Raw genomic sequence first — 27980 nt, forward strand, 5'->3', positions numbered from 1 at the left:
GAGTAGAGGTAGGTCAATCAATTCAAATTAACTTAAGTAAATGATAATCTTTCCTAATATATATTAGTAGCTTTATTCGAAAGCTACTTATTGACAATCTTCGCAACTAAATTATTTCTGCTTTTGTTACAATATTTCATAAATTTTGGAAATTGATTTTACCACTTCTCTTTTTGTTAATGCCATTCTCTGTCTCTCACAAAACAAATTATCTAATCAAGACAAAAAGAAGAGTGCCATTAACAAAAAAGTGGAGTGGCAAAATCACTCCTCTAAATTTTATACATTAAGACTGCACAAAGAAATAAAGAAGGCAAACCGAAACCTTGTTTCTCAAGAATCAAAATTTGGTACGGACTCTTCCAAAAAAGAAGAAGTAAGTAAGCCTAATTCGACTATGCTTCATATTTCCACAGACAGAAGGCTATAAATATAGTCTCATAGATTCACAAACCCTAAACAAACCGAGACTAACTCCAAGAAAAAGAAAAAGAAAAACCCTTAAGAATGGAGTTCTGCACAAGGATTTCCAGCCAGTTGTTGCTCAAGCAGATCGACAATGACAGAAACATTGTAATGTCTCCGTTGTCGATCAACGTGGTTCTAAACATGGTGGCTGCTGGATCAAAGGGTGATGGTTTGGAGTACATGCTCAGAATTCTCGGGTCCAAAAGCATCGATGAGATAAACTCTAAGTCCTCGGAGATGATGGCGGTGGCAGCCGGTGATGGGTCCTCTAATGAAGCCAAGGATGGTCCGAGTTCGGGTGGGGTCGACAATAGGGATTTTCATCCAGAAGACCATGGGGGTTTGGCCGGCCTACCTTCTCCTCCAACGGGCAATTTGGGTCGGCCCTATCAACCTTTTCCTGCAATGGGCAATTTAGATCGGCCCTATCAACCTTCTCCAACGGGTAATTCGGGTTGGCACTATGAACCTCCTTTTCCTCCAACGGGCAATTTGGATTGGCCCTATCAACCTTCTAGAACAGGCGATTCGTGTTGGCCCAATCAATTTCCTTATTTTCCTCGAATAGGCAATTCGGATCGGCCCTATCAACCTTCTAGAACAGGCAATTCGTATTGGCCCTATCACCTTCCTTATTCGAGGAGAAATTGGGATTGGAACTATCAGCCTTCTCGAAGAGGCAATTCGTATTGGACCTATCAACCTCTCTCTCCTCCTCCTCCTTTTCCTCCAACGGCCAATTCGGATCGACCCTATCAACGTTCCCAAACAGGCAATTCAGGATTTCAATCAAAACAAAAAACACGCAATTCGAGTCGGCGCTATCAACCTTTTCCTCCTCCAGTGATGCCGGTGGCAAAGGGTGGTGGGCCCTCGAACAACGCCGAGGATGGTCCGACTGTGGTCATGGTCAATGGAGTCTGGGTCGATGAGCGTTTTCCTCTAAGACCGTCTTATGAAGAGCTTATTAGAGGTGTCCATAAATGTGAAGCAAAAACAGTTGATTTCTTGCATGAGGTGAATTCCACTGTCTCCCTTTTTCATCAGTTTTCTTTTCTTACTTTTTGTTAATTTGAAAGACAAAAAAAAAAAAAGTGTACATTAATAGTAACCGAAATACTTGTGCGAAGTTCATCCTTACACCATCGATCAAGGATACCCGGCATCATCGCACCGTACGGAGCATCCCAACTATGTTGAACTTCCTTTCTTATTTTCCGATTTCATGTTTACAGGGAAAGGAATTTTCAATTTTCTTAGCTGACTAAAAAAACTTCAACTAGTTTATCTCCCATTAATAAATTTCATGTGTTTCAAAAACCATAACCAATTCTAAAAGGATTTACGTTGTCAAACCATCCGTGTGACTTTTTAGGATATATTGGATTTGTACATCAAAACCAAAACACTAAATATATGTTACTTTAATGTTAATGATGAAAAAGAATTCCTCACATTTTTCGCCTATCAAAAAAAATAAAAGAATTCCTTGCTCTCTTTTTTTTTTTTTCCCACAGTTCTTTTTTCTTTCGTTTTCTTATTCCTTAGAGTGCAAGGAAGTTGGATAGGTTCATATTGCATTCCTGGAAGAGTAAACTTGAGTTTGGCTTCTTAAAAAAAGTGGAAAAATACTTAAATTTACAATGGGATGGAAAATTAAATAAATAACCTTACGAAACTACGTACATTTGCTTCAATCTTATGCTGAATGATTTCCTTTTTGTTGGTGTGTCTGTATGAAAGTGATTCATGCAAAAAAGGAGTAGTTTCCTTCAAGCTTATGCTTGAGATAAATAATTTTATGAACTCTGTAAGTTACAGACTGTAACTAATGAAATATTTATATATGTACAGGTTTCTGAAGTGGTAAATGAAATTAACTCATGGGCTAATGTTGTATCAAGAGGGCTTATCAAAGAGATTCTCCAACATGGATCCCTAAATCCAGACACAGCAATCGTACTAGCGAATGGGCTATACTTCAAAGGACTTTGGGATGGCGATTACAAATTTAGCCACACTGAAAAAAGGGATTTCTATCTTTCCAACGGCAATACTATTTTAGTTCCCTTCATGACTAGCCATAAGAAATACTATTTCGGATCATTTGATGGCTTCAAGGTCCTTAAAATCCCATACCAAGGCCGGAAACTCAACAAGAATTTCTCCATGTACTTCTTTCTCCCAAATGAAAAGAATGGGTTGAAAAATCTTGTAGAGAAGTTCAATACATATCCACGGTTCTTGCAGAAGAACCTTAACTTAAGGAAAGTACCGCTTAACGAATTTTGGATCCCGAAATTTAAATTCTAGTTTGATTTTGACGTTTCTGACGTCATGAAGGATATGGGAGAACCGTTAACGTTTCTGGAAAATCCAAAAGATTGGTCGGACATGATGCATATTCCTGAGGGCGTCCCATTCATGACCACAAAAATGATTCAAAAAGCTTGTATTGAGGTTGACGAAAAAGGCACAGAGGCTGCAGCCGTTACTGTTTTAATGATGGCCCCTGGAGCCGCAATGCACATGCCCCCGCCAGAAACTGCAAGTTTCGTTGCTGATCATCCTTTTATGTTCATGATCAAGGAAGAGCCATCGGGTTCAGTTTTTTTCACTGGAGCAGTAGTTAATCCAAGGTCTAGTGATTAGGTTTTTTTTTTTTTTTGGGGTAAGGAAATGGTAACTATTACTTGAGTTTTGCGAGATTATGGGAATAAATTGAGACAAACATGATACATTTTGCCACATCGGGTACTTCAGTCGTGTAGCGTGTTCTGATTTTGAGTTTGACTTTTATGCCAATTTGCTGCAATGAAATCTTTTTGTTCATTCGTTTGTTGTTTTATTTTGTTTTTCCTTTTGGTGTTCATTTATAAATATTATATCTGAGAGGCTAATGGGTTGGTTGAGTTATTGGGATTGGATTGAGATTCTATAACAGCAGTAAATTGGGATATGGATTGATCCCTACAGGGCCAACCCTGTGTTGTCTCTACCCATATTGGGCACGTCTAGAGCATGTTAATTGGATTGTCGCTGCAAAAATTCAAGTTTAATTTGAATAAATCATACTCCTATTTTCTATGCAAAAAAAAAAAAAAAGGACGGGAATTATGTTTTTTCATATTACAATGTGAGACAAAAATGATACGATTATATATCTACCGATAACTGATAAACTTGATTGCAAACGTCATACTTGATTGCCTTTAAAAAGATGGGCGGTAATTGAGTCATATTTTAAGACTCGAAAAATACCCGAAAATGGCAAAATCCAAAAGATTGGTCGGACATGATGCAAGTTCAAAAATATGAGCGAATTTGTTAATCTTCTAGAGCACGCTAATTGGATTGTCATTGCAAAAAATCAAGTTTAATCAAATATCTATAGCTATGTGAATGAATCATATTTGTTATGCAAAAAATGGACAGGAATTATAATTTTTCATATTACACTGTGAGACAAACATTATACGATGACTGAGCTATTGAGATCCGATAAATACTAGGAGTAGATTGCAAAAATATAAAATTGTAAAAAAAAAAATATACAATAAAAGTGATAAACATTCCAACGTTTTAAGCTTTAAAATAAAAAGGAGAGAGAGAGAGAGAGAGAGAGAGAGAGAGAGAGAGAGAGAGAGAGAGAGAGAGAGAGAGAGAGAGAGAGAGAGAGAGTCTGATCAATATATATATACACATAAATCTCCCAAAACAAAAGTTGCTTGTCTTTTCGTTTCCAAGAAAAAAAAAATGAAATTTAGCTTGCCATTATCAGAATTTTTTATAGCTAACCAAAGCATTGCATCCAAACTTATTGAGGTCTAACTTCGTAGGACTGTTTGGTTCAATTTTCCAAAAAAATAGTGTTGTAAAGTAATTTTCAGAAAATTTTATTTGGTTGGCGGAGTTTCAAATCTTTTTTCTGGCTACTTTTAGAAAATGAAAATCTATTCAAGAACATATTGAAAAGATATCCTGAAATTCTCGAAATTTATTTCCTTAGAAGCTAAAAGTTAAAGAACAAACAAAGAAAGTTTCATATTTCAAAGATTGCTTTTTAAAAAAAGAACTATTTTAAGAAATATAGTCAGAAAATTAAACCAATTCACCCATAGTTTTCTTTCTACCACGTTAGTAGTTTCTAAAGTATAGGAAGCGAAAGTATTTCCCCAAATCACAGGGGAGGTCCGTAATAAGAAAAAACCTAACGGGAGCTCAGTGTAATTTACCCGAGATTAAATTTATTTACACTCCGGTGTAAATATTTATTTTCTATAAATCAATTACATTTCGTTACGTTGCTATGTTTTATTAATTGAAACCTTGTTTTGACCACATGCATCAATGTAATTGATTAGGAGGAAACAAATATTTACACCGCCGGTGTATATAATTTATTCTCAATTTGCCCATAGAAAACAATTAAGAAAACCCTAGTTTGTGTTCGAGTACTCCCATATATTGGGTACTGTGCTGTCTCCAACTCTAAACGGAAGACGCAAATCAAGGTCAAGATCATAAGAATGGAGTTCTGCACGCGGCTTGCAAATCAGTTGATGCTGAAGAAGGTCGAAGAACACGAGGAGAAAAACTCAGTGGTGTCTCCGGTTTCAATCAATGCCGTTCTAAATATGGTGGTTGCTGGATCGAAGGGCGCTACTTTGGACCACTTTTTTGCTCTTCTAGGGTCGAAGACGGTCAACGAGATCAACTCGGAGTCTGCCAAGATGATGGCGGTGGCAGCAGATGTTGGACTTAATTCCGCCAACAAGGGCACAGAGGACAATGATGATATTGGTCTGGTTTTGGCAATGGTCAATGGAGCTTGGTTCGATCAAAGATTTCCTCTGAAACCTTCTTACGGTGAGGATATTCTCAAGGGGATCTTCAATTGCGAAGCCAAAACTGTTCATTTTGCAACTCATGTATTTCATCTCTCTCCTCGGAGCAAGAATCCGAGACCCAAAATTGAGATTGGTAAGTAGTTAACCAATGATATACCCATTGGGACAAGCCCATAACACATATCGGGACAAGCCCATTTTCAAACATGAAAACTCTTCAGGGTGAGTTGCAAATCGAAATAACAATGGTTACGAGCACGGTTTTTCTTATCTATCTTTTGTGTGATTCCTTTCGAAGCATATACTCGGGTGTGGGTGTCGGGATTTCAAAGTAGACTCCCCATTCCTTATTGTTTTGTATCATGTCAAACGTATACCTCTGCTGGACTAGAATCTTGGCTCCGCCCATCTACCTTGTCAAACTTTTTCACTTTTGGGTACCTCTAAGAAAAATTCAAACTTTTGGGACCATAAAACTTTGGAAAATGATTGACACTCCAAAATTTATCTTTTAATGTATCTAATTTTTACACTAAAAGACAAGTTTTGAAGTGCCAAAACTATTTGCCCAAAACTTTATACAAAAGCAAAGAAACACGATGATTCGTAACATTCGTCATAGACTCAGACATAACCACAAACTCTGGTGAGAGATTTTTCTTAAGGTACACTTGCTGGTAACAATAATTCTTAACGATTGTGACAATTCTTCGTAACAACTACCACAAATATTTGTGGCATGGGTGGATACCATAGAGTGTAGGGTTCTCACTTTTGTTGTAGTCAAATTTATCCGAATTATTAGTAGTACTTTCTTGTTTTGCATTTTGTGTATTGTGTTTATCATTTCCAATTAATACTATATCCTGCATAATATTGCTGCTTTATGTATCAAATTTGTTTATTGAGTTCATGTGATATCCTTCCACAAGCTATTTTTGGTTAGATGTTTGTTATTCATATGCAAACAGGCTAATCAAGTGAGAGACGAAATTAACGCATGGGCTGAAGCAGCATCAAGAGGGCTTATCAAAGACTTTCTCGAGCCAGACTCCCCAAGTTCAGAGGCAGCACTCGTCCTGATAAATGGGCTCTATTTCAAAGGAAATTGGAACTGCGATTACAAGTTCAACTCGGAGTTAACCAAGAATAGAGATTTCAATCTTATGAATGGAGACATAGTTTCAGTCCCGTTCATGACCAGTTGTGCATGTTATCCATGTCAGTCGTTTGACGGTTTCAAGGTCCTTAGTATCCCGTACGAAAGTGGACAACTCAGTAGTAGGGATTTCTCGATGTACTTTTTCCTCCCAGATGAGCGAGATGGGTTGCAAAATCTCTTAAAGAAGCTCATGATCTTGAAGCCTAGAAACTACTTCAACTTGTACCACAACGAGCTTGACCAATTTTGGATACCGAAGTTTAAGTTCTCATACGGTTTTGATGTTCTCAAGTCCATGCGGGACATGGGAACACCGTTCTCATTTCTGACGAATCCGAAAGAGTTGTCGGAAATGATGCATGTCCCTGAGGATGTCAACGACTTTGTACCAAATATGATTCAGAAGGCGTTTATCGAGATAGATGAGAAAGGAACTGAGGCTGCAGCTATTACTGAATTCAGTGACGAGATGGGATGTTCATTGGAGGAGCCAGAAAGGATGAGTTTCGTTGCTGATCACCCTTTTGTCTTTATGATCAGGGAAGCTACATCTGGGTTGGTTTTTTTTCACTGGAGCAGTGCTTGATCCGAGCCAGAGAAATTGACTTGTTTTTTTTTCTCTGTTAAACCGTCTTATGGGTTATTTTGTTTTGTTTTGTTTTTGGTCCGTTAAGGCTCTGGAAGTTTAGAAGCATATTACTCGGGAGTATGATCTTCAGCAGAGTATGTGTGTCTCTGCTGCGAGAAATTTTTGGGTGCCAAGCAGGTATCATATGTCGGTACTCATCGGCGATCCTAGTCCTCCACACGTGTTTTAGACAACCCAGATTTATTCTCTCTCTCTTCTCTCATCCGACCACTCTCTTTCCTCTTTTTTTCTCTTTAAAATTCGGACCGTCCAAAACACGTCTGTACGGCTGGTTGGAATTGCCGACGACGTACAACGTGTGTAGTCTCTTACTCTGCATTTGGCTCGCGATAAACCAAAATTTGATTGATAATGCTACACTCAGACAGGGGAGATTTGTATTGATCCCTCTTCAAACTATCAGAAAAGTCCGAGAAGAGGGATAGAGAGAAGACACAAGTCCGAGGATTGTGAGAGATGTTTGTGATATGAGTGGTTAAATTTCAAGCTAGACAGCTAGTAAATGTTGATTAACACGTACAACTCCAATTGACTACTACTAGTTTAGTTGGCCCCTAACTCTATTGGTCAATAAGTGACTCAATATGTTCTTTTCTTTTTTTCCAATATTGTTAGCAAAATGTTTGTAGGTTAGTCCACAAATGTTTTAGAGGCTTTTCATAGCCCTGACCAAACGCCTACGGCGGGGCTCGAATTCTGACCTCCTACATGGAGAGGACCAGGAGATGCCAATTGGGCTATGGGCCATCCAGAGAAATAAGGAGCCCAATCCAGAGAAATAAGGAAAAAGAGGACCAGGAGATGCCAATTGGGCTATGGGCCATACAGAGAAATAAGGAAAAAGAGGAGAAAGAATGAGCGTTGGAATTAATGGGTCTCATTATATATTAATTTAATCACTAAAGTAGTCTTTCTTTTAAATTTTTTTTTTCAAAACGATAACAGGTGATATTATAAATTCAAGAACCAGAACATCAAAAGGAAATTACATCCCTAAACAAGGGATCAAGAAATCAAACAGGAGGGGACTCAGTTCAAAAATTACACTAAACTCCAACTAAACCCACCGCTCTGAAAAGATGGAGCATTGCATAAAACAACCAAAAACACCCACACAGGGGTGATAGAAACCCCACAAATGCGGAGAAATCCCACATAGGGGACACCAAAGAAGAGAACCAGAAAAAAGAATAAGAGAAAAACCGGTAATGGAACCGGAGCTGACTTTATCCAGCTACCTAAATCTTCCACTTCGGCAACCACAATTTGCAATGCACTGCCTCCAAAAGCCGTAGGACTATATGGCGGAAAAGGCAGAGAATGGTGGTTTGGGAAGGAGGAGGAGGATAGGAGTGAAGGGGGAACAAGAAAATTTCCGAAAGCTAAGATCGATCAGGAGATGGAAAAACCCACGAGGGGGACCTAGAGGGGAGGGGAAGGAGGGAGATGGGTGGCGGCGGCTTCTTTAGGATTAGAGAGGGAGAGAGCAGAGGGTTGGGAATTGATACTCTTATTAGCTTATCGAACCAAAAAAGTCCTTTTTTTTAACTTAAGGTAAGAGAAGATAAGAATCCTAGCTTGCAGATTCTCTAAGCCATTTTGAGTCTTTGACTAACTTCCATTATGTTGCTTGTCTTTTCGTTACCAAATGAAAAAACATGAAATTTAGCTCGTCATTATAAGAAATTTATATAGCTAACCAAAACATTGCATTCAAATTAATTGAGGTATGACTTCGTAGGCCTGTTTGGTTCAATTTTCCAAAAAATAGTGTTGGAAAGTAATTTTCAGAAAATTTTATTTGGTTAGTGGAGTTTCAAATCTTTTTTCTGGCTACTTTTAGATTCGAGAACATATTGAAAAGATATCCTGAAATTCTCGAAATTTATTTCCTTAGAAGCTAAAAGTTAAAGAGCAAACAAAGAAAGTTTCATATTTCAAAGATTGTTTTTTAAAAAAGAACTATTTTTCGAAATATAGTCAGAATATTAAACCAGTTCACCCATAGTTTTCTTTCTACCACATTAGTAGTTTCTAAAGTATAGGAAGCGAAAGTATTTCCGCAAGTCACAGGGGAGGTCCGTAATAAGAAAAAACCTAATGGGAGCTCAGTGTAATTTGTCCGAGATTAAATTTATTTACACTCTGGTGTAAGCATTTATTTCCTCTAAATCAATTACATTACGCCACATCGCCATGTTTTATTAATTAGAACATTATTTTGACGAAATGTAATTGATTAGAAAGTAACAAATATTTACACCGTCGGTGTATATAATTTATTCTCAATTTACCCATAGAAAACAATTAAGAAACCCTAGTCTGTGTTCTAGCACTCCAATATATTGGGGTACTGTGCTGTCTCCAGCTCTAAACGGAAGAAGCAAATCAAGGTCAAGATCATAAGAATGGAGTTCTGCACGCGGCTTGCAAATCAGTTGATGCTGAAGAAGGTCGAAGAACACGAGGAGAAAAACTCGTCGGTGTCTCTGGTCTCGATCAACGCCGTCCTGAACATGGTGGCTGCTGGATTCTAAGGGCGCCACTTTGGACCACTTTTTTGCCCTTCTAGGGTCAAAGAGATCAACTCGGAGTCTGCCAAGATGATGGCGGTGGCAGCAGATGTTGAACTTAATTCCGCCAACAAGGGCACGGGGGACAATGATGATATTGGTCCAGTTTTGGCCATGGTCAATGGAGCTTGGTTTGATCGAAGGTTTCCTCTGAAATCTTCTTACGGCGAGGAGATTCTCAAGGGGATCTTCAATTGCGAAGCCAAAACTGTTCATTTTGCAACTCAGGTATTTCATCTCTCTCTCCTCTCCTAAAACAATATTAATGCTGTATCGTTGAGGGTTTTTTGTTTTTCCAGTTTTTCTCTAGTACTGGTTTGTAGTATATTGATATAAGGTTAGTCAGTTATAAGTTTGTATAGGTCTTTTTATTTTCAAACTAAATTTATTAATCTTTAAAAAAGATATACAAAGATTAAAGGACTAAGCGTACAGTAGTAAGGGCCACCCGAGGTCCAAAAAACTAGACGAGACGATAGAAAAATGCCCGAAACCAAACCCCAAAACACTTATGAGCCTTGGAACCAACGTAAACACACCTAGTCTGGTGCAGATACAACAAGCCCAAGCCCAAGCCAGACACAACCAACCAACTAAAAGGACTGAATAACAAAACCAAACCTGAACAAGTTTTTATATGGTCATATTTAGGTCTCTGTATTGTTGAGTGTTGAAGCAATAATGGAACTCTAGATATATGCATTCTCGATGTCACAATTTATAATGCTACGTATCAAGAGTTAATAACACAATATGCTCTTAACTACCATGTCGAACTTCCGATAACAAAAAAAAAAAAAAAAAAACTACTGTGTCGAACTTTTTGTAACATCGTACACACCTCTAAAAAATGCATACTGGCCATAATCATAATGATTCATAACCAAGATAGAACCACAAAAAAGTTGTAAATTTTTTTGTATGTGTCCAAATTAACTCCAAAGTAACCGAATTTTGTTGCAGTCCAGAGTAACCAAATTACTCGTTTTCCTTATTGGGTTATTAACTCCAAAAATCCTGCATGTAATATATTGCGTTTTGCTATTCTTGTTTAGATGATTGTTACTCATATGTAAACAGGCTGAGCAAGTGAGAGAGGAAATTAACGCATGGGCTGAGGCCGCATCAAGAGGGCTAATCAAAGACTTTCTCGAGCCAGGTTCCCCAAATCCAGGAGCAGCACTCGTCCTGATAAATGGGCTCTATTTCAAAGGAAATTGGGATTGTGATTACAAGTTCGACTCGGAGCTCACCAAGAAAAGAGATTTTTATCTTCTTAACGGAGACATGGTTTCGGCCCCGTTCATGACCAGCTACCGCGCAAGTCATTATTGCGAGTCGTTTGACGGTTTCAAGGTCCTTGAAATCCTGTACGAAAACGGAGAACTCAGTAGAAGCAGGCAATTCTCGATGTACTTTTTCCTCCCAGATGAACGAGATGGGTTGCCAGATCTCCTCAAGAAGCTCATCTCAAACCCCGGGAAGTACTTCAACTTGTCCCAGGTCGAGCTTGACAAATTTTGGATCCCAAAGTTTAAATTCTCGTACGGTTTTGATGTTCTCAAGGCCATGCAGGACATGGGAACACCGTTGTCTTTTCTGACAGATCCGGAGGACTGTCGGATATGATGCATGTCCCCGAGGATGTCGACGACTTTGAGCCGAAAATGATTCAAAAGGCCTTTATCGAGATAGACGAGGAAGGGACGGAGGCTGCAGCTATTACGGAGTTTGAAGATGTAGTGGGATGTTCGATGTACTACAAGCCGAAAAGGTTGATTAGTTTTGTTGCTGATCACCCTTTCGTGTTCATGCTCAAGGAAGGCTCCGTTCCGGAACCAAAAATAAGTTTTTATTTTTTAAAAAGGCAATTTCAAGCTCAAAAATTATGTGTTTATTGAAATCTAAAAATATGCAATATGGATCTTGTTTGGAAGATCTCGACGAGATCTTTTATACAATGCAAAAAAAATTAAAAAATTATTTTTCATTTACTTTATTTTTGAATTTGAAAATGTAAAATAAGCTGCTTATTTTTTAAGAAAGTTTCTGGAACGGAGCCTAAGTTAGGACAGGATTTTTTCACTGGAGCAGTGCTTAATCCGCGCCAAAGTGGTTGACTTGTCTTTCCTGTGCTAAATCATCATATGGTTTTTTTTTTGTTTTTGTTTTTTGTTTTCTTCCACCCTCTTATTGAAAGGCCCTGGAAATTTTAGAAGCCTACTTTCGGGAATTAGATAGTTTGTGACGTATTTCTTTATGGGGTTAATCTTACTTTGTTTGGACGGTCAAGATATGTGCACAGACACCACGTGGCCGCGCCCACCCGGCACTGAAAAACTTTTCGTTTGGAAGCCAAGTCCATATTTAATAGATCGAGGTCCAAAAGATTAACTACAAAAATTGTCACATTGTTTTAAACGAGCAATAATATATTGCGATTCTTGTTAAAATCAGAATAAGTAAGAATCAAATTCATACCTAATTAAAACATACTAACATATCTTACCCAGCTACGGTTTATGACACACAATGTGTGATAATATTCATTGGACAAGGGTAGTACTTACATAAATTACAAGGGATAAGTTTTTATTTTATTTTTATAATCAAGTGTCTGGGCCAATTTGTGCACACATCAACTATTTTCAAACCCTGAAATTAAAATTTGGTCGAACATTAATTCAGTGGCCCAAGGAGTTGATCTCTATTGTACATTCGCTTTGGGATCTCTAAAACCAATCCATCTCTTTGCATACGGTAACAAGTTTTTCCTCTAATTAGTACTTTTATTTTTTTATCTATTTCTCTCAACTCATTATCCCAAAAAAGTTCCTCAAAACCCAAACCAAATAAAAGCCGAATGAGAGAGCAAAATCTTAAACCTCAAGCCTTGATCATGAGGCCAATTGGTTTTTTTTGTTGATAATCGAATGTCCGGGCCGCTTGCGTGCACCTCGATTAATTTTGAAACCCTGAAAGTAACGATCGGACATATCCTGAGTGATCTCAAGGTTTGGAATGTTTGACTTCCGTGGAAATAGAATCTGTGACATCAAAACTACTTGGCCAAATCTTTTTGATTCGTATGTGTTGAAGAATGCCAAATCGGAAATACCAAAAACTCTCATAAAACGATTTTCAAATTAAGACTATATTTTCCAATTTTGAGAATTAAAGATAGTCGTAATACACCAGAGCAGAGGTCCTCTTTTCTTTTCTTTTTTTGAACTTCAGAAACTTTACACCAGAGGTCCTTTATGGAGTATTCAAATTTTGGTGTACTCGGGTATCAAGTGAGTTTCGTTCACAAGATCGTGTTTTCATGTATCGAGTGAGTTTTAGTTGTATAATTGTACAGTTAAAACTCACTTGATACAAGGGTATAGGAAATTTTGGGCACAAAAAATCTTGAGGGAAAAATATATTTCTTCGGTCCTAATTTATTTTTCCAATTTTGAAATTCCAAGAATACCCTTTAACTTTTTGAATTAAGTATGAGTGAACACTTCCCGTTGCATAATTTTCCAAAGATGGTGGGCATTTAGGAGACTTTTTTAAGTCAGCCAGCAATTTGGAAAATAATTTTGGGACATATAAAAATTACTAAATACCAGAAAAATAAATTGAGACGAAAGAGTAAGTATAAAATGGGATGAAAGAAAATAAGACAAAGAATTGGGACGGGGAGTACTATATAAATTTTTCAGGTGAATACCACGTGGTGTCCGTTCGACGCATTTGGACCGTCCAAAAGTATTTTGAATGATCCGTATTAAAAACAATATCTCAACTGTTCCAGCTCATCCACAAATACTTTTGAATGGTCCAGATGCACCGAGGGACACCACGCCAACCGTACCCACCCGGCACTGCAAGATCTCTATGAAATGGGACGAAGGAGATTCCAGTCAGCCCCGCCTTCGTTCAATTCCCTAAGACTCGCTTCGACGCATACGAGCCCTTGTCTGCAAACACTGAGAGAGAGAGAGGGGGGGGGGGGGGGGGGGGTTTGGTTTGGTGGGGGCGAGACTCTGGTACTACGGGATACAATGAGGGCCCACACCGACTGGGTACCGCAATCGCGACCCCAACCGACAACTCCGACACGATCGTCACCGCCTCCCGCGACAACTCCCTCATCCTGTGGAGGGAGTTGGTTTGGAACAAGTTTGACTGGTTGATTAGATAATTTAGATTGTCTACATTCAGGTGTGGGTTTCTCTGCTTCTTTTTTTTGGGTTGAAATCATAGCTAACACTTTCATGACATATTGTCCCTACTATTTAAAATCAGTAACAGCCGTTGGAAGTCTTCATGCTTTTCACGCTAGTTGGCTGATTTTGTCTCTTTGTTAATGCATTGTGTCCATGATATTGATTGTTTCAGCTTACTTTGCACACAAGTGAATTTTGTGGCCAAAACGTCTCAAGTTTCCATTCCCCCCCACCGTTATCGATCACTTATGCATCTTGCAAGTTCATTAACTTTTGATAGTTGTTCACATATTAGACTGAGAAGATTTTGTGTAGTAGCTTTCTCTTGCATTTCAAATACTTCGTTCAATTTTAGCTGTCGTCAAATGGAATCCAGTTTGTGTTGGGCATATGATGAGTAGTAGGCTACTGCGGATTGGTTCTCATAGTTGAGTTTGATTTTCTGGTTGTTTTGCTTTCAGTGTTTTGGATTATTATTATTGCTATAGTATTTAAGCTTATGGACTTTGTGCCGTTTTATATTCTGCTGTGTTTGTAGCATAAACCAGATAAGTTTTGATCTTCATTTTTGTTAATGTTTAACCTTGACTTCACTATTTTCAGGTCATATACTGCACGAGCTTGAGTTGGAGTGCTGATGGAAGCACTTTATTCAGTGGATATACCGACGGCATAATCAGAGTTTGGGGAATTGATAGCTGGTAAAATGCTATTTAGCCCATGGATCACCGTGAGCATTTCGCCAGAGTGTTTTTAGGTAGCGTTAGGTTTCAGTTGAAATGTTGGCAAGCCTTTACTGGGTTAGCTACAAGCCCTCAAGAAGTGCTGGAATAGTTCCCGGACACCTTCCTCGCCTATGCCTTTGTCTGGTCAATTGTAATGTTGAAGAACATAGCCATTCAATGCACGTGGACTTCACATGATGTGCGTGGGACCCAAAGACTTCAAACTCATTAGCAGCATCAAAGGCTGCAACCCTCGTTAATGTCCACAACATTCAAAAGGGGCAAAACAACGAATTATATAGCGTGAGTTGAATCAACATGCTTCTTTGAAAAGCATGATTTTCTTTGAAACTCGCGAATCACAATCTCATTCATGTCAATCGTCCATACCAGTTCAATACGTTTACTCTTTCCTTGCATGACACAATTCAGATGTCTTCCTATTCTTCGCAGCATGATCCCACCAAACAGGGTCTATGAGGGCTTTGTTTGACTGCCATTTTGGGGTTGATTTTTCGACGCTGTCCTGAAGCGTAGTAAATCCTGCTGTCCCGACTCCGCAAGTATTGGTTTGTGTATCAAAGAATCAAATAAGCTAATATCAACCGGTTTTGGTGTACTTCTAATTTTGCCTTGTGGAATGATCTCTCATACTCTTGTAGGGGGTTTCCCAATAAATCGTTCAAGATATTTTTATCACTCAAGTGTACAGTCAATTTACGTGCACATTGACTAATTTTAAGGGACCAATCCACTATCCATTACTGTAGGAGTTTTGAACCTGAGATCTAAGGAGGAAGTAAATTCTTAAGTCTCAAATCTTGACCAAGCGGCCAGCCCTTGGGGTTATCATTCAGCTTCACTTGTGTACTACTACCACTATATAAGTGGGAGTATTTGGTTCCATATTTTTCCGTAAGTAGGTTCAGATATGGAGAGCTTTGCAGAAGGGCAAAAGGGACTATAAAAAGACACCAAAGACGGCCCTAAATTGTTGGATTTGGATCCGTTTGACCAAAAGAAATGACAAGGCTTTCCAACTCGTCTCAAGTTACCACCCATGGGCTTGCCCCCAGTGAAGGGGAAGGCCCTTACCTTGGATTGGGTTCGACTCCTCTCCAGAATTGGTACCATGATTTACATAGCAGGTTAGAACGGTAATTTGTTTCGAGTTGTCTGAAAGTGTCCATTCTATGGATGGATCCAATTAGTGGCCCTCTAGTGGGGTGATTCTTTTGTCATTAAAAATAATAATAATAATCTTGTCGCAAGTTTATTCGATGACCTAAACTCTTTTGGATGCATATAATCTTATTGACAAGCTTGTGTTGCCAGCATCTTGCTGTTTGGAAGCAGCTTTGGGAGATGCAACTTCTTTCAAATCAAGAGTCCTGTTCCCGAGCCACGAAAAATTCTTCAATGCAATAGGTATTTGTAACGCACTTTCACAAGATGTAAGTCCTTTTTATATGTATGTCATATATCATGTGAGAAAGGCGTTACAAATAACTGTTGCATCGAAAATTTTTCCATGAACCACACATTCTCTCTTCTTTTTTTTTGTTCTCTTTTTCTCTCTCCTCCATCACTATAAATGGTCCCACCAACTTACATTTATTTTCAACCCTCTCTATCTCTTACTATACTTCACAATGTTAATCTTAGCAACTTTTGAAAATTAACTTGAAGATACTATTTGAGATACCCTATACGGAATTAAGTTTCAAAGGCAGGTGTCGAAATCATAAAAACTACAACAGTAAAACATACTCCTTCCGTTTAGATTTAATAGTCATTTTTGGGAGTTCGTGTTATTTTTCAATTAATTATATCTTGTAATTTGTAATGTTTTGTGTAATTTTGAAAATATTGTTTTATAGAACTAATTGAGATCTATCAAAAAAAATTCATATCGGATATAAAATTTATTATCAATTTAAAAATATAACTTATTTTTTATCCGATTAGAATTGAATGACAAAGTATTAAATCCGGACGGAGAGAGTAACACTTTCAATTTGGACTAAAACTTAACTGAAGCTAGAGAATAAAGACAAATGTATATTTGTAACCGAAATTATAAAAGTAAAATGATTTTAATGACCAAAATGACCCGGAAAGTTCCACAAATATCACAAAACCACCGTTTAAAATGGAGAGAAGTAGCCCTCTTCCTTCACCCCAGCCTCCCTTCCAAACCCTAGCCTGCAAACCCTAGCACAGAGAGAGAAAGCGAAAATGGGAGAGTCCCTGGTACTACGCGGAACCATGAGGGCCCACACCGACTGGGTCACCGCCATCGCGACCCCGATCGACAACTCCGACATGATCGTCACCGCCTCCCGCGACAAGTCGATCATCCTGTGGAACCTGACCAAGGAGGACAAGGTGTACGGCCTCCCCCACCGCCGCCTCACCGGCCACTCCCACTTCGTCCAGGACGTCGTCCTCTCCTCCGACGGCCAGTTTGCCCTATCCGGCTCCTGGGACGGCGAGCTCCGCCTCTGGGACCTCGCCTCCGGCACCACCGCCCGCCGCTTCGTCGGCCACACCAAGGACGTCCTCTCCGTCGCCTTCTCCCTCGACAACCGCCAGATCGTCTCCGCCTCCCGCGACCGCTCGATCAAGCTCTGGAACACCCTTGGTGAGAAACTAGAACTATTACTACTTTACCCTTCGGATGGAATCATTTGGTAAGAAAAGCAAAGAATAGAAAGGACTAGGGTTTGGGTTGAGTTTTTGGTGGGAAATGTACAAAGATGATGTTTTGCTTTTGCTTTTCAGTTTGTAGGGTAAAGCGGTGTTTTGCATTTGCCACCATGATGAACCGAAATTGGGTTTCCTGTTTAATTTTGTGCCTTCCTTTTTTTAATTTGGTCCCTTGCAACTTTTTTCTCACGAATGATGAGATTTGGCGAGAGAGAGTTTCGTTTCTCGTCACGCCCTTTTCTCACCATCCAAAGGGGTCTGTTAGTGAGAATTAAATCATTTTACGTTTTGGGGTTTATTTTTTGTAGTTTGTAGGGTAAAGCGGCATTTTCCATTTCCATCGCTATAACCTGAAATTGGGTTTCCTGTTATACGGTGTGCCTTATGTTTTGATTGCTCCTATAAGATATTCTAGACTCCATTCTATAGATTTGATTTTGGAATGAAGAGATTTGATGTTGGCTTGTGTAACTAGAGTAGGAAGTTGAAGAGATTGTGTTATTGGGACCAGTGGATGACTACTGTCTGACTATCCTTTCAACGTTGAACTACTTTTGGTTACTCTTGTTAGTTGTTACGCTGTTAGTTTGAATCTGTTCATTTGGAATCTGCGTGACTATCCTAACAGAGCGAAGTTTGATTTCCCCGAGACCCTTTGGGGTGGAGAACTTACGTGATTCGGAAATATATGAAGGCATCGTCTTAGTTTTTTCTATTGCTTGACCACAGGTGAGTGCAAGTACACAATCCAAGACGGTGACGCTCACTCAGATTGGGTCAGCTGTGTCCGATTCAGCCCCAACACGCAGCAGCCAACCATTGTGTCCTCTTCATGGGATCGTACTGTTAAGATCTGGAACCTAACTAACTGCAAGATAAGGTCCACCCTCGCTGGCCACTCTGGCTATGTGAACACGGTGGCAGTGTCCCCTGATGGGTCGTTGTGCGCGAGCGGAGGGAAAGATGGGGTCATCTTGCTGTGGGACCTAGCTGAGGGGAAAAGGCTTTACTCACTCGATGCTGGCTCCATCGTCCATGCTCTTTGCTTCAGCCCCAACAGGTACTGGCTCTGTGCAGCTACTGAGGCTAGCATCAAGATATGGGATCTGGAGAGCAAGACTGTCGTGGTGGATCTCAGGGTCGATGCTAAGCAGGAGGCTGAGATGAATGAAGGTGGCGCCGCTCAATCCTCTGGCGTCAAAAACAAGGTATAATATCGTGATTAGTGTATATTATGCGTAATTATATGAGCAGTTTTGTGTTTCCATTGCTGGTGCTGCTTTTTATTCTTGTTGTTATTCAAATGTAAACCAATATGTTTGGTGTTATGGTTAAGTGGATGAAATATAAATGTTGGTCAGTTTTGTTTTCTTCCTTTCCCCATCCCTACGAGGCCCCTTGGAGTTCCGAATGCTTTTCACTCCAGTTGATTGAATTTGTGCACCTGTTTGTGCATATTGTCCATGAATCATGATATGGATTGATATTTGTTTACTCAGATCGTGCTATTTGCTGATAGTATCGATTGGAGTCTGGGGATATCTGTTATCATCACTTTAAGATCTCTATATAAGTGAATTTTGTGGCCAAGATGTCTGAAATTTTTTGATTTTCCCCAGCATTACGCATTGCAGTGAATTTTGTGGCCAAGATTTCTGAAATTTTTGAGTTTTCCCCAGCATTACGCATTGCAACTTCCTGTACATTTGATAGTTGTTTACATATTGTTGAGTTAGAGTTTCTGATTGTTGTCCCTTCAGTGAAAGGATATTGTTGCTTTGGATTATTATTCCTATAGTATTTCAGCTAATAGACTTCTTGTCGTATCTTCTGCCGTGTTTGTAGCTTACACCACTTAAAGTCTTGTCTTCAGTTTGTTCATTCCTTGCCATCTGTAATGACCAAGGGAATAATAGAATGTCGTGCTTGTTTTCTGATCATCACTGAGATAAACCTCAACATCATATTTTCAGGTCATATACTGCACAAGCTTGAGTTGGAGCGCTGATGGAAGCACTTTATTCAGTGGATACACCGATGGCATAATCAGAGTTTGGGGAATTGGTCGTTAGTAACCTGTTATTTAGTCCATGGATCACCGAGTGCATTGCATCGCAGTTTTTCCCAGTTGAGTTAGGTTTCAGTTGAAACGCTGGCAGGATATTTGGATTCTCTATGTTTGATGGCTTTTAAGCCGATGCTATTTTTGGTTTCGGTTATTTTGTTAGTTGATACTGATATTGGTTTTGGCTACATCCAAGTTATGTTGCTTTGCTTTATAATTATCGTTCTCCGTTTGATAATGTAGATCTAAATTTCTTATCTTAGTGTCAGATATGATGTGTGATGAAGGTCGTACGGTTCTCCGTCAAGAGTCGAGAATAAATAGACACTGGCATTTCATGGAAAATAGTTCATTAATTTGAGTTCGGACATGCAAATTTATTTTCTTGCTTCCAGCAGAAGTTTGATTCAGATCAATGAAACTGGATGTATACAACATGTCGTCGCTTATATGGTTTTCGATTCTACAGAGGGGACTGTCTTTGTTTCCATTAGTCTGTTCCGTTTTCTCCTTTTTGGACACAGATTGATTTCCCTTGTCTTCGATGATAACTTGAGTTGAATCAACATGCATCTCTTGCTTATCATCTTTCTCTTCGAAACTCGCGATGTCATCCAAATTGATCATCGTCGAGCTTCCGTCTATCTGTTCAACACGCATACTCTCTCTTCTTTTCAGCATGATCCTCACCAAGTTCACTACACTAACCTCCATTTCTCAGTTAGTGGCGATTAATAATTTGATTTTGCACATGCTGATTAATACTGGGAGCTTTTGTTGGATCCGTGGGTTTATTCCCCTTGATTGTGGGTTAAAAAGCTAGAATCTTCTATCTAAATTTTCTTTTAGGCCTCGCAGTCGCAGAAGAGAGCTCAATGTATCCGGAAAAAAAAAGAAGAGAGCTCAAAAAAAAAAAGAAAATATTATTCATGTTGCCAATCCCACATAATAGATACTTTCTCCGTTTCAAAATGATAATAGATACTCCTTCCGTCCCAAAACGATAGTGTTTCTCAAAACAAAGACTTCAAAATAATTGATTTTTAAGAAAAAAATCAATTTTTATCATTAATTTAAAAGAACTTAAATGATATGTATAGTAAATTATCAGAAAAAAAAATTAAAAAATTATTTATTTTTAAGTTCTCGTTTTGCGAACCAAAATATCTTTTTGGAATTGAAAGAGTACAATAGAAAACAACGTTGGAGGCATGACTCAGCCAATTAAAGCTAGGAGCACATCACCAACAGAAGAAATGTTACTTTCAAAGAATAAAATATAAATGAATTCATATAGCTGGCCCGTTTGATCATCCTATACTATTCAATATTATTATTTGTGATAACAAACGAGACTTGTCATAATGTCACTTTACGATCTAAGTCGTTCATTGTCACCGCTGTCCACCATATGTGCAAAATAATCCAATTGATTTGACACCAACATCCGTTTAAATCGAAATGTAATTGTCAAAGGCGAAATACACGTTCACTCTCTTGTGACGAATGATTTGGTCCAGATTCGGTTGATATTTGATTAATTTAATTTTTTTCGCATATATGATACCATATCTAATAAAACTATTCTTGGATCATCATTCATCAAGTAACCATAATCGGGTCCCATTTCATGTCGGATAGAGAGGATATCACATTTTTATTTTATTTATTTTGTACATATAATCTTACGCTTGAACTGCAGCTTTTCTTCTTATTGATCCCGTCAAGATGCAGATTATTCATGTTGCGACTAGGATATTTATAAAAAATTTCTCTCTTTCAGCTTGGCTCGACAAGATGGCTAAATTTCAAAGCCAACCCACGGGTCACTAGGTATCACCTCATACATCTTGATTCCTTCCCTTTCGGAGGCAGAATCCGTTGTGCCAAATTTTATTTTATTTATATTTAAATTCAATTGCTGAAAAATCTCTCAGTACGAATAAGAGTTTTGCCGTCCTACGAGGCTTATAGGGTAGTAGCATTTGAATCTTGGCCGTCCATTTATCTCATCAGAATCATCTTTCCGTCCGCGTATCCCAGCTCCCAACCCCAACGAGTAAAAGACCCTTCCCTCCCTCTCTGGACCTCTCGCCTGATCTTCATCTCTCTCTCTCTCTCTCTCTCTCCCCTCCGATCGAGCCTTCGTCTTCTTCTCACTCTATCTCACTCCACCCATCTACTGGTTCTCCACACTCCCTCTTCTGTCGCGAATAAGAATTCCTTTGATTCGTATCATGTGAGTTGCGATCTAAGCCCCTTTTACCTCTGTCTAGGGTTTGTTTTCTCACTACGTGTTTAAGATACGTGCAAATGATTTTCTGAAGCCCTAATTGCGTTTATACTTGTAGAATTTTTCTAGCTACTGCTAATAACTCCTCTTGAATTTCGTTCAGGCCAATCCTTGGTTCTTGAGAAAGAGCAAGTGTGCTTTTTGGAGGGATATAGAGAGAGTGTCCAGCCGTTATTTCGCAGGTGGGGAATTGAGCGGAGCTTATACGCCGAAATTCTAAGAGAGTTTGAATGTGGTTAGTTTGCCCTTCCTCTTTTATGTTGTTGAATTTGAAGGTTTTTTTAGGTGTCATATGTTTATTTGAAGTTTTGAGTATGAAATGGCTACGGAGGTAATAATCTGTCGTTGAGCCTCGACTGTTTGTTTTCTTCTGCGTGTTTATATCTTTCATTATAATGGAAGCAATTTTTTTTCCCTGTTTCATGGATGAATTGTTTACGACACTTATTTGGATTCATTTTGGTTGTTTCCCGTTGTTATTTTAAGTCTAATTATGGAATGGTTACCTAATTATGGAATGGTTACCCTGATAGGCAGTTGCAGGATTTTAGTTCAGCAGTGGCATAAAATATATAAATTTATTTTGTATGCAAAACACTACATAGAATAAAGATACTTATTTTGGATGAAAATTTATCACACCTACTTTATTTGATTTGTTGAGTAATATTATCTACTTACTCACGAATTTAGCTGACTTTTCATATATGCTTCGTACGAATGATCATAGAAAATCAAATTTCATGTTGAAAATTTGTGATATCTTAATGCATTGTTTGAATCCAGGGGGTTCGCTTGAAGCCCCTGAAACCATGGTGGAGCCGTCCCTGGAGAACAAACTGTCATTGAGCCTCGACTGATTTTTTCTTCTGGGTATTTATATTTTTCGTTTGAAGTTCCTTGAGAGTATTTTTTCCCCCTATTTCATGGATGAATTGGTTGTATTTTTGTCTGACCCTACTTCGTTTGAATAAGTAGTTGGATTGTGTGGCTTATTGCACTTGTTTTGATTCGTTTTTGGTTGTTTCCCATCACTTGATGTGGTAGGGTGTTTTGGAGAAGGCATAGGAGTAAGGTTTATCTTACACTTCGTATTTTAGGAAGTGGGTATCTTCCTTTGGTTTTAATTTTGCTTTAAACATGACCTAACTGTTTTTGTGCCTAAATAGTTCTTCTGGGCTGCTTAAATGGTTTTTTCGCTTACATGATCATGCTTCTTGAAAGTTTTTCTTCTTCTGGTCGTATGGGTGAATGCGTTGTAGCTTTTCATTTATGCGATAGAAAATTATTTGAATTGTTGGGGTACTTGAACTAGTTTTTATGATTGACTTCTTTTGTTATCCGATCTTTGGTGTGATAGGGAGCTTTGGAGAAGACATAGAAGGAAGGTTTACCTTACAGTTGGAGTGTTGGGAAGTAGTTATCTTCTCTACAGGCTTTATGATGCTCACATACGTCGGCGTTCTGAACTGGAGAGAGAACTTGCCAACGAGCGGGAAAATGATGAACTCATTAAAGCCCAGTTAAGAACAAAGTTTAAGCTTTCTTGTAATGCGTGTTGTCATTTTCGTCTAAGGGGAAAGTTTGTATGGGTTTCCTGATTTTTTTTTTTTTCAATTATTTGGAAGAATGCAAGCGCATTTTGAGAACATTCAACAAATAGCGGATACAACAACATTGCCTCATGCGATGCTGTATTTAAGTAGTCGGGTGGCAGAAGAGCTAGACATCATGCACTTGACAGAGAGGCTAATAAGAGGAAAGGGTCAGCCCAACACTATGACAACTTCTGAGAAACTTGAGTTATGGGATAGACTCAAAATTCTAAGTACGAGCCTGTTATTCTTCTATCTACAAAAAAATATTCTACGTCCCTTGTATATGTGGTACTTGGTTACATTTTTGTTTGTGTGCTCTTAAAATTTAAGTTTTACAACTGTGTACCTTGTGCAGGTTTCACAAGAATGGTAGTGTCCCTTTGGGCAATGACAATGCTTAGCTTATACATTAGAGTTCAAGTCAACATATTAGGACGACATTTATATATTGACACCGCACGCGATCTTGGAAGTTCCCATCTGCCCGTAAGTTCTATTTTGTTTCTCTATTTTTCTATCTCGTATATGGCTTTTTCAACTGTCCATTATTATTGAAACAAACGTATAGATCCTGCATTCTCTCATTTTTTAGGTGGTAGTTGATAGGAATCTTTAGAATTCTAACCTTGCTATATGTGGAGTACTACTTGTACGAGCGTCAGTACTTCTAAGAAATCCCTTTTTTGATGCCTGTTTTTGGTAGTGCTTAGCCACAGATACGTAAACCTTTCTCTTTAGTTGGTTAGGTGTGAAAGTAGTTGGTTATTGGTTGGCCTGTTATTGAAATCTTGTCCTCTCTGTTCTAAGTCTTACGAGTTGTGTCGAAGGGTGAAGCATAGATGATCACACTCACCATTTATGTGGTGGAATTGCGTGTACAATAGCCTAAACTGCAATGGGGAAGTTTGAATTATTAGCAGGGATTGAAAATGCAGACTCCTTATTATCCTTGTATGTGGGTGTTACTTCTTTTGGGTCCCACACTTAATCGTTCTATCCCTTCCAAACTGTGCTTTCAAATTATAGTTTTAATGTTTATTTATGTTTGTTTGTGTGTTTGGTTTTGCTTGTGCCTTTGGTTTTACTTGATTGTTGTGCTCCTATGTAGCACGGACATGTGAATTCTAAAAAAATGGGGACACAGACACGGTGGGGGACACGGTGAAAATAATATGCAGTAACCGTGACAGTGTATATGCACTGCTGTTATACCATTACACACACACATATATAACATATAAGCATACACATAGCGACAGAGATAAAAAATCGAATATATACCAGGACATACATACATTTACGTTAATGTATACACCACGGCGAGAGAGAGAGATTGTCGGGTTCAATTGATGTCAATCTAGATTTTCAGGGTTTCCTGCTTCGATTGATAGAGAGAGACTCCTTCGATCAATATTTGTTTTATCAATCATTTGGGATTGTTTATATATGTTCGATTGCACTAAAACCCAAAGATTTGATTAATAACATGTTTACCCCTGAAAAAAGTAAAAAAAATATTACACTTCTACACCCGCTGTACCTGAACGTGTCCCAGCCGTGTCCCCCACGTGTCCCCTGTCAAAAGTTAATTTAATTTAAGGGACACGCCACATGGCATTTTCCATATGTGTCCCCGCGTGTCCCCCCTTGTCCAATACGTGGATAGGGTGACGTCTAGGAGTGTCGGTGCTTCATAGCTGTGCACCAATCAGGGATTACCAACATGATTATCAATGTTGTTTTCTTTTGAATCCCTCACATGCCAAGCAGTTTGGAAGTTTATTTGTAAAACCTTTCCGGTCCTATTATGCTACTGGGAATCAGTTAATATAGAAATTTTAAGAAAGAGAAATTCTGTTTCTATTCTCTGATGATTGTCTAGAGAATGTTCCTGGGTGGTTTTCGATTGAAGTTGGAGCAAGAGTACGATGATAATTTTTTGCACCTGCAATTCTACCACTTCAGCATTTATTGGCTGTCGTAATTTTGTTGAAATCATTCTTTTTCTTTTAACCTCGTTTTTACAGGAGGAAGCTGATCTAATTGACAGAAATGAACTGCAGCAGTTCCTGGCAAGTGCTGATTTCCTTTCAAACTATGGGATGTCCACTTTGATTTCTAACATGCAGGCTGCAGCATCTGAAGTCCTCAAGGGGTAAGTCTTGTAAAGTCTGGCACATGCCCATAATGTTACTATGGTTGAAGTAGATCTTTTGGCTTTTGGGTGGAATATTAAAGGTGATCTTACGATTGATATTTCAATCTTGCAAGAGTCAACAATGGAGTGCAAAATAAACAAACACTGCTAGAGACGGCGGGACGTAGAGAGTTTATCTTTTTCTCGCTAGTAGTTCTTCAATTTATTACTACAAATCTGCTAAAATTTTGATGAGCACGGCTAATGAAGTTATCCCAATTACCTTCCTGCTATGTAAGGCCTTTTGCAGTTCTCAAGGCTAGTGAAGTTTCTTAAGTGACACCACTGACTGCAATGAATGCCCATTAGCAAGGATTGAACTTTCGGTGGGCTGAGAAACATTTCGGTTTCGTTTCAGAAACATGGTGGAAAGGGATAAAAAGTAGACAAGGAAATATAAACTGTGATACATGTACATGTATCATCGACTGGGTATTGTTTCACAAGTTTCATGCCTACACAAATACAAAGATAAAGTATGGCCTAACTGATAAGGTGCTAGTTCACAGAACTAGAGAATTGGGTTTCAATTAGCAGTGGAGCCCTTGGCTTCCTGTTTGTTTTCACTTATACCAGGGGAAAAGAAAGTTTTAATGCAGGCTACCAAACTGAAACATTTCCTATGTTTCAAGAGAAACGATACACAATTTTTTTCATGATATCTGCCATTTTTCAGACCTTCCAGTGGCATGGGTCTCTTTCCCGGGATTATACTGTTTCAACCAAGGCACAGGAAATTCGAGATTCATACATTTGTGTTGGCCTCAAAACGAAACATAAAATGATTTGATCGAAGTTACATGAAACTTTGATGACTGCCCATTAGACCCACAATGTACATTTGACCCGCCTGAAGAGTAGTAGATTTTCTGATGCTCCGTCAGGGAAAATACAGTGTTCCTGATGCTCCAAGAAAACATTACCAGAACCATCTACTATCAGTTGTTCCTCTCTGGCTAACGGCAATTTAAAACATCTCACAATACCCCACACTCAAGCTCCCTGCACCTACCTGAATATGTTTTGCACAAACAAATTTCGAATATCTAAAGTAATTATCTTATTGTCTTTGAAATATTCAGCACTTTCCATTTGCAGAAAACAGTTGAAGGACTTGTTTAACTCCACTGTAGTTCATGAAACTGTTGTGAAGATATTGGACATTTTCATGAGCATGGGAAGCCCTCATCATTGGGTGGATTATATAATGCCGGAGGATGCTAGATTCTACAAATTTGTTGCATTCTCGGATAGTGCTGGCACAAACCTTTCTGATGTTACCAAATTTGATCAGCTCATGGTGGAGACACGTGCTGTTCTATCGAGGTACTATCATTTCTTCCTGTTTCAACAGCTGAGTATTACTAGTTCTTAGCTAAACAAGGTAGCCAGCAACAGTTGAGTTCAAACTCTTATATTTCATGTAAAATCCCTTGGAAATCAAGCTAAATGAACCGTGTGTCTCGACTGGATTTGTTTCGAGTGATGTACTACCATAAGCTGAGGCTGTTTTACCAATATTTACAAGTGTGTGTTTTGAGCAAAAGGACAGAATGCCTTCTAATCACCTCCTTCCAATATCTGATTTCCATATTCAAATGAATACTGTCTTCAGTAAAGGTCTTTCCCACTGAGTGTGAGTGCTGGAATGCTGGGCCAGTGGGCTTAGTACAAAAAGCAAACTTCGGTATTATATTGTTCATGTCATGTGAATATCAGATTTGTCTTCTCTAATGTTGAATCTCTCTAAAACAATTTGTATTGTAGGACAGTATTTAGCAATATGTGTTTCATGGGTTTGCTAGATACATTTTGCAGTAAGAAGTTGTAGTTTTCTGGGATACATACGACTGCACTCTAAACTAAGTTGTATCGCGTTAACAAAGATCTTTTGGACGTTTAAGGTAATTTTGAATTTTTTGTTTCTTTTTTTCTGGCAGTGTTGAGTTTGCCAATATTGTTGATATATCATTAAAAAGAGCAGTCGAGGCACTAATGGAAGACATCAATGCTCAACTGGGAGAGGGAAATCTGTTGTCTGGGATGCCGCTTGCCAAAATTTTGCCTCGTATTGCACAAATCACTCCTATACTGTTTGAGGAACCAAGCAACAAGAGGTTTATTCAAATAATCCAAAACATACCTGAAGTTGAACTATTTTTCACTCTTCTTTATGCAAACATGCCAATCTCGTAGACTAGAGAGCTAGATTTTTGCATCGCAACCATTTGTAGCTTCAACGCAAGCATTTTCCAAAAGAGCAAAAAGATGGATGAAGATGGTAGAGTAAAATTGTAACTTGTTTGCGACTATTTATTGGTGCTGTATATTTTGAGTCCTACCAGCATTTCTGGCTTGCTATCCCAAGGGATTACCGGCGAGTTACTGTTATTGCCTCATGAAATGTAAGCTTCTGCTTTGTATCATGCTGAAAAGCCATACTACTTCCATATATCTGTTCATGCTTCCTGGGT

At 38.7% G+C, this 27980-nt stretch overlaps 6 protein-coding genes across 9 annotated transcripts; all 6 read left to right on the forward strand.

Moving 5' to 3' along the window:
• The first annotated feature begins 507 nt into the window (after positions 1-507).
• Positions 508-3273, forward strand: LOC131333562 (serpin-ZX-like). The gene is made up of 2 exons (XM_058368142.1): positions 508-1485; positions 2323-3273. The coding sequence occupies exons 1-2, from the start codon at positions 508-510 to the stop codon at positions 2779-2781; spliced, it is 1437 nt and encodes a 478-aa protein (XP_058224125.1). The 3' UTR covers positions 2782-3273.
• Positions 2806-3120, forward strand: LOC131332624 (putative serpin-Z6A). Its single transcript, XM_058366922.1, has one exon. It carries the CDS (start codon positions 2806-2808, stop codon positions 3118-3120), a length of 315 nt encoding a protein of 104 aa, XP_058222905.1.
• A 1635-nt stretch (positions 3274-4908) lies between the features above and the next one.
• Positions 4909-7178, forward strand: LOC131333563 (serpin-ZX-like). Its single transcript, XM_058368143.1, has 2 exons — positions 4909-5399; positions 6290-7178. The coding sequence occupies exons 1-2, from the start codon at positions 4998-5000 to the stop codon at positions 7064-7066; spliced, it is 1179 nt and encodes a 392-aa protein (XP_058224126.1). The 5' UTR covers positions 4909-4997; the 3' UTR covers positions 7067-7178.
• A 2313-nt stretch (positions 7179-9491) lies between these two features.
• On the forward strand, positions 9492-11994 carry LOC131333564 (serpin-ZX-like). The gene is made up of 3 exons (XM_058368145.1): positions 9492-9930; positions 10783-11531; positions 11769-11994. The coding sequence occupies exons 1-2, from the start codon at positions 9733-9735 to the stop codon at positions 11329-11331; spliced, it is 747 nt and encodes a 248-aa protein (XP_058224128.1). The 5' UTR covers positions 9492-9732; the 3' UTR covers positions 11332-11531; positions 11769-11994.
• Positions 11995-16783: 4789 nt separating this feature from the next.
• Positions 16784-19635, forward strand: LOC131333565 (small ribosomal subunit protein RACK1). Its single transcript, XM_058368146.1, has 3 exons — positions 16784-17288; positions 18083-18561; positions 19327-19635. The coding sequence occupies exons 1-3, from the start codon at positions 16883-16885 to the stop codon at positions 19423-19425; spliced, it is 984 nt and encodes a 327-aa protein (XP_058224129.1). The 5' UTR covers positions 16784-16882; the 3' UTR covers positions 19426-19635.
• A 1669-nt stretch (positions 19636-21304) lies between these two features.
• LOC131333566 (peroxisome biogenesis protein 3-2-like) lies at positions 21305-27932 on the forward strand. 4 transcript variants are annotated; one of them, XM_058368150.1, is made up of 9 exons: positions 21476-21657; positions 21815-21946; positions 22498-22584; positions 23072-23233; positions 23340-23539; positions 23665-23795; positions 25337-25464; positions 26605-26832; positions 27447-27932. In XM_058368150.1, exons 5-9 carry the CDS (start codon positions 23341-23343, stop codon positions 27700-27702), a joined length of 942 nt encoding a protein of 313 aa, XP_058224133.1. In that variant the 5' UTR covers positions 21476-21657; positions 21815-21946; positions 22498-22584; positions 23072-23233; position 23340; the 3' UTR covers positions 27703-27932. The 4 variants fall into 4 exon arrangements, with proteins under 4 accessions (XP_058224131.1, XP_058224132.1, XP_058224133.1 ...); XM_058368148.1 differs by lacking the exon at positions 22498-22584 and having other exon boundaries at positions 21305-21695; XM_058368147.1 differs by lacking the exon at positions 22498-22584 and having other exon boundaries at positions 21477-21657.
• The last annotated feature ends 48 nt before the right edge of the window (positions 27933-27980 follow it).

This window comes from Rhododendron vialii, chromosome 7a, assembly GCF_030253575.1.
Source record: "Rhododendron vialii isolate Sample 1 chromosome 7a, ASM3025357v1".
In the NCBI taxonomy this organism is placed as follows: Eukaryota; Viridiplantae; Streptophyta; class Magnoliopsida; order Ericales; family Ericaceae; genus Rhododendron; species Rhododendron vialii.

What these genes read in the sequence shown, in the direction of transcription:
- LOC131333562 (XM_058368142.1), top strand. Translation starts at nt 508, where the DNA reads ATGGAGTTCTGCACAAGGATTTCCAGCCAGTTGTTGCTCAAGCAGATC. An exon ending in CAGTTGATTTCTTGCATGAG is followed by an intron (nt 1,486 to 2,322) that starts GTGAATTCCACT and finishes ATATATGTACAG; the next exon opens with GTTTCTGAAGTGGTAAATGA.
- LOC131332624 (XM_058366922.1), top strand. Translation starts at nt 2,806, where the DNA reads ATGAAGGATATGGGAGAACCGTTAACGTTTCTGGAAAATCCAAAAGAT.
- LOC131333563 (XM_058368143.1), top strand. Translation starts at nt 4,998, where the DNA reads ATGGAGTTCTGCACGCGGCTTGCAAATCAGTTGATGCTGAAGAAGGTC. An exon ending in CTGTTCATTTTGCAACTCAT is followed by an intron (nt 5,400 to 6,289) that starts GTATTTCATCTC and finishes ATATGCAAACAG; the next exon opens with GCTAATCAAGTGAGAGACGA.
- LOC131333564 (XM_058368145.1), top strand. Translation starts at nt 9,733, where the DNA reads ATGATGGCGGTGGCAGCAGATGTTGAACTTAATTCCGCCAACAAGGGC. An exon ending in CTGTTCATTTTGCAACTCAG is followed by an intron (nt 9,931 to 10,782) that starts GTATTTCATCTC and finishes ATATGTAAACAG; the next exon opens with GCTGAGCAAGTGAGAGAGGA.
- LOC131333565 (XM_058368146.1), top strand. Translation starts at nt 16,883, where the DNA reads ATGGGAGAGTCCCTGGTACTACGCGGAACCATGAGGGCCCACACCGAC. An exon ending in CAAGCTCTGGAACACCCTTG is followed by an intron (nt 17,289 to 18,082) that starts GTGAGAAACTAG and finishes GCTTGACCACAG; the next exon opens with GTGAGTGCAAGTACACAATC. An exon ending in CCTCTGGCGTCAAAAACAAG is followed by an intron (nt 18,562 to 19,326) that starts GTATAATATCGT and finishes TCATATTTTCAG; the next exon opens with GTCATATACTGCACAAGCTT.
- LOC131333566 (XM_058368148.1), top strand. An exon ending in GGATAGACTCAAAATTCTAA is followed by an intron (nt 23,540 to 23,664) that starts GTACGAGCCTGT and finishes TACCTTGTGCAG; the next exon opens with GTTTCACAAGAATGGTAGTG. An exon ending in TTGGAAGTTCCCATCTGCCC is followed by an intron (nt 23,796 to 25,336) that starts GTAAGTTCTATT and finishes TCGTTTTTACAG; the next exon opens with GAGGAAGCTGATCTAATTGA.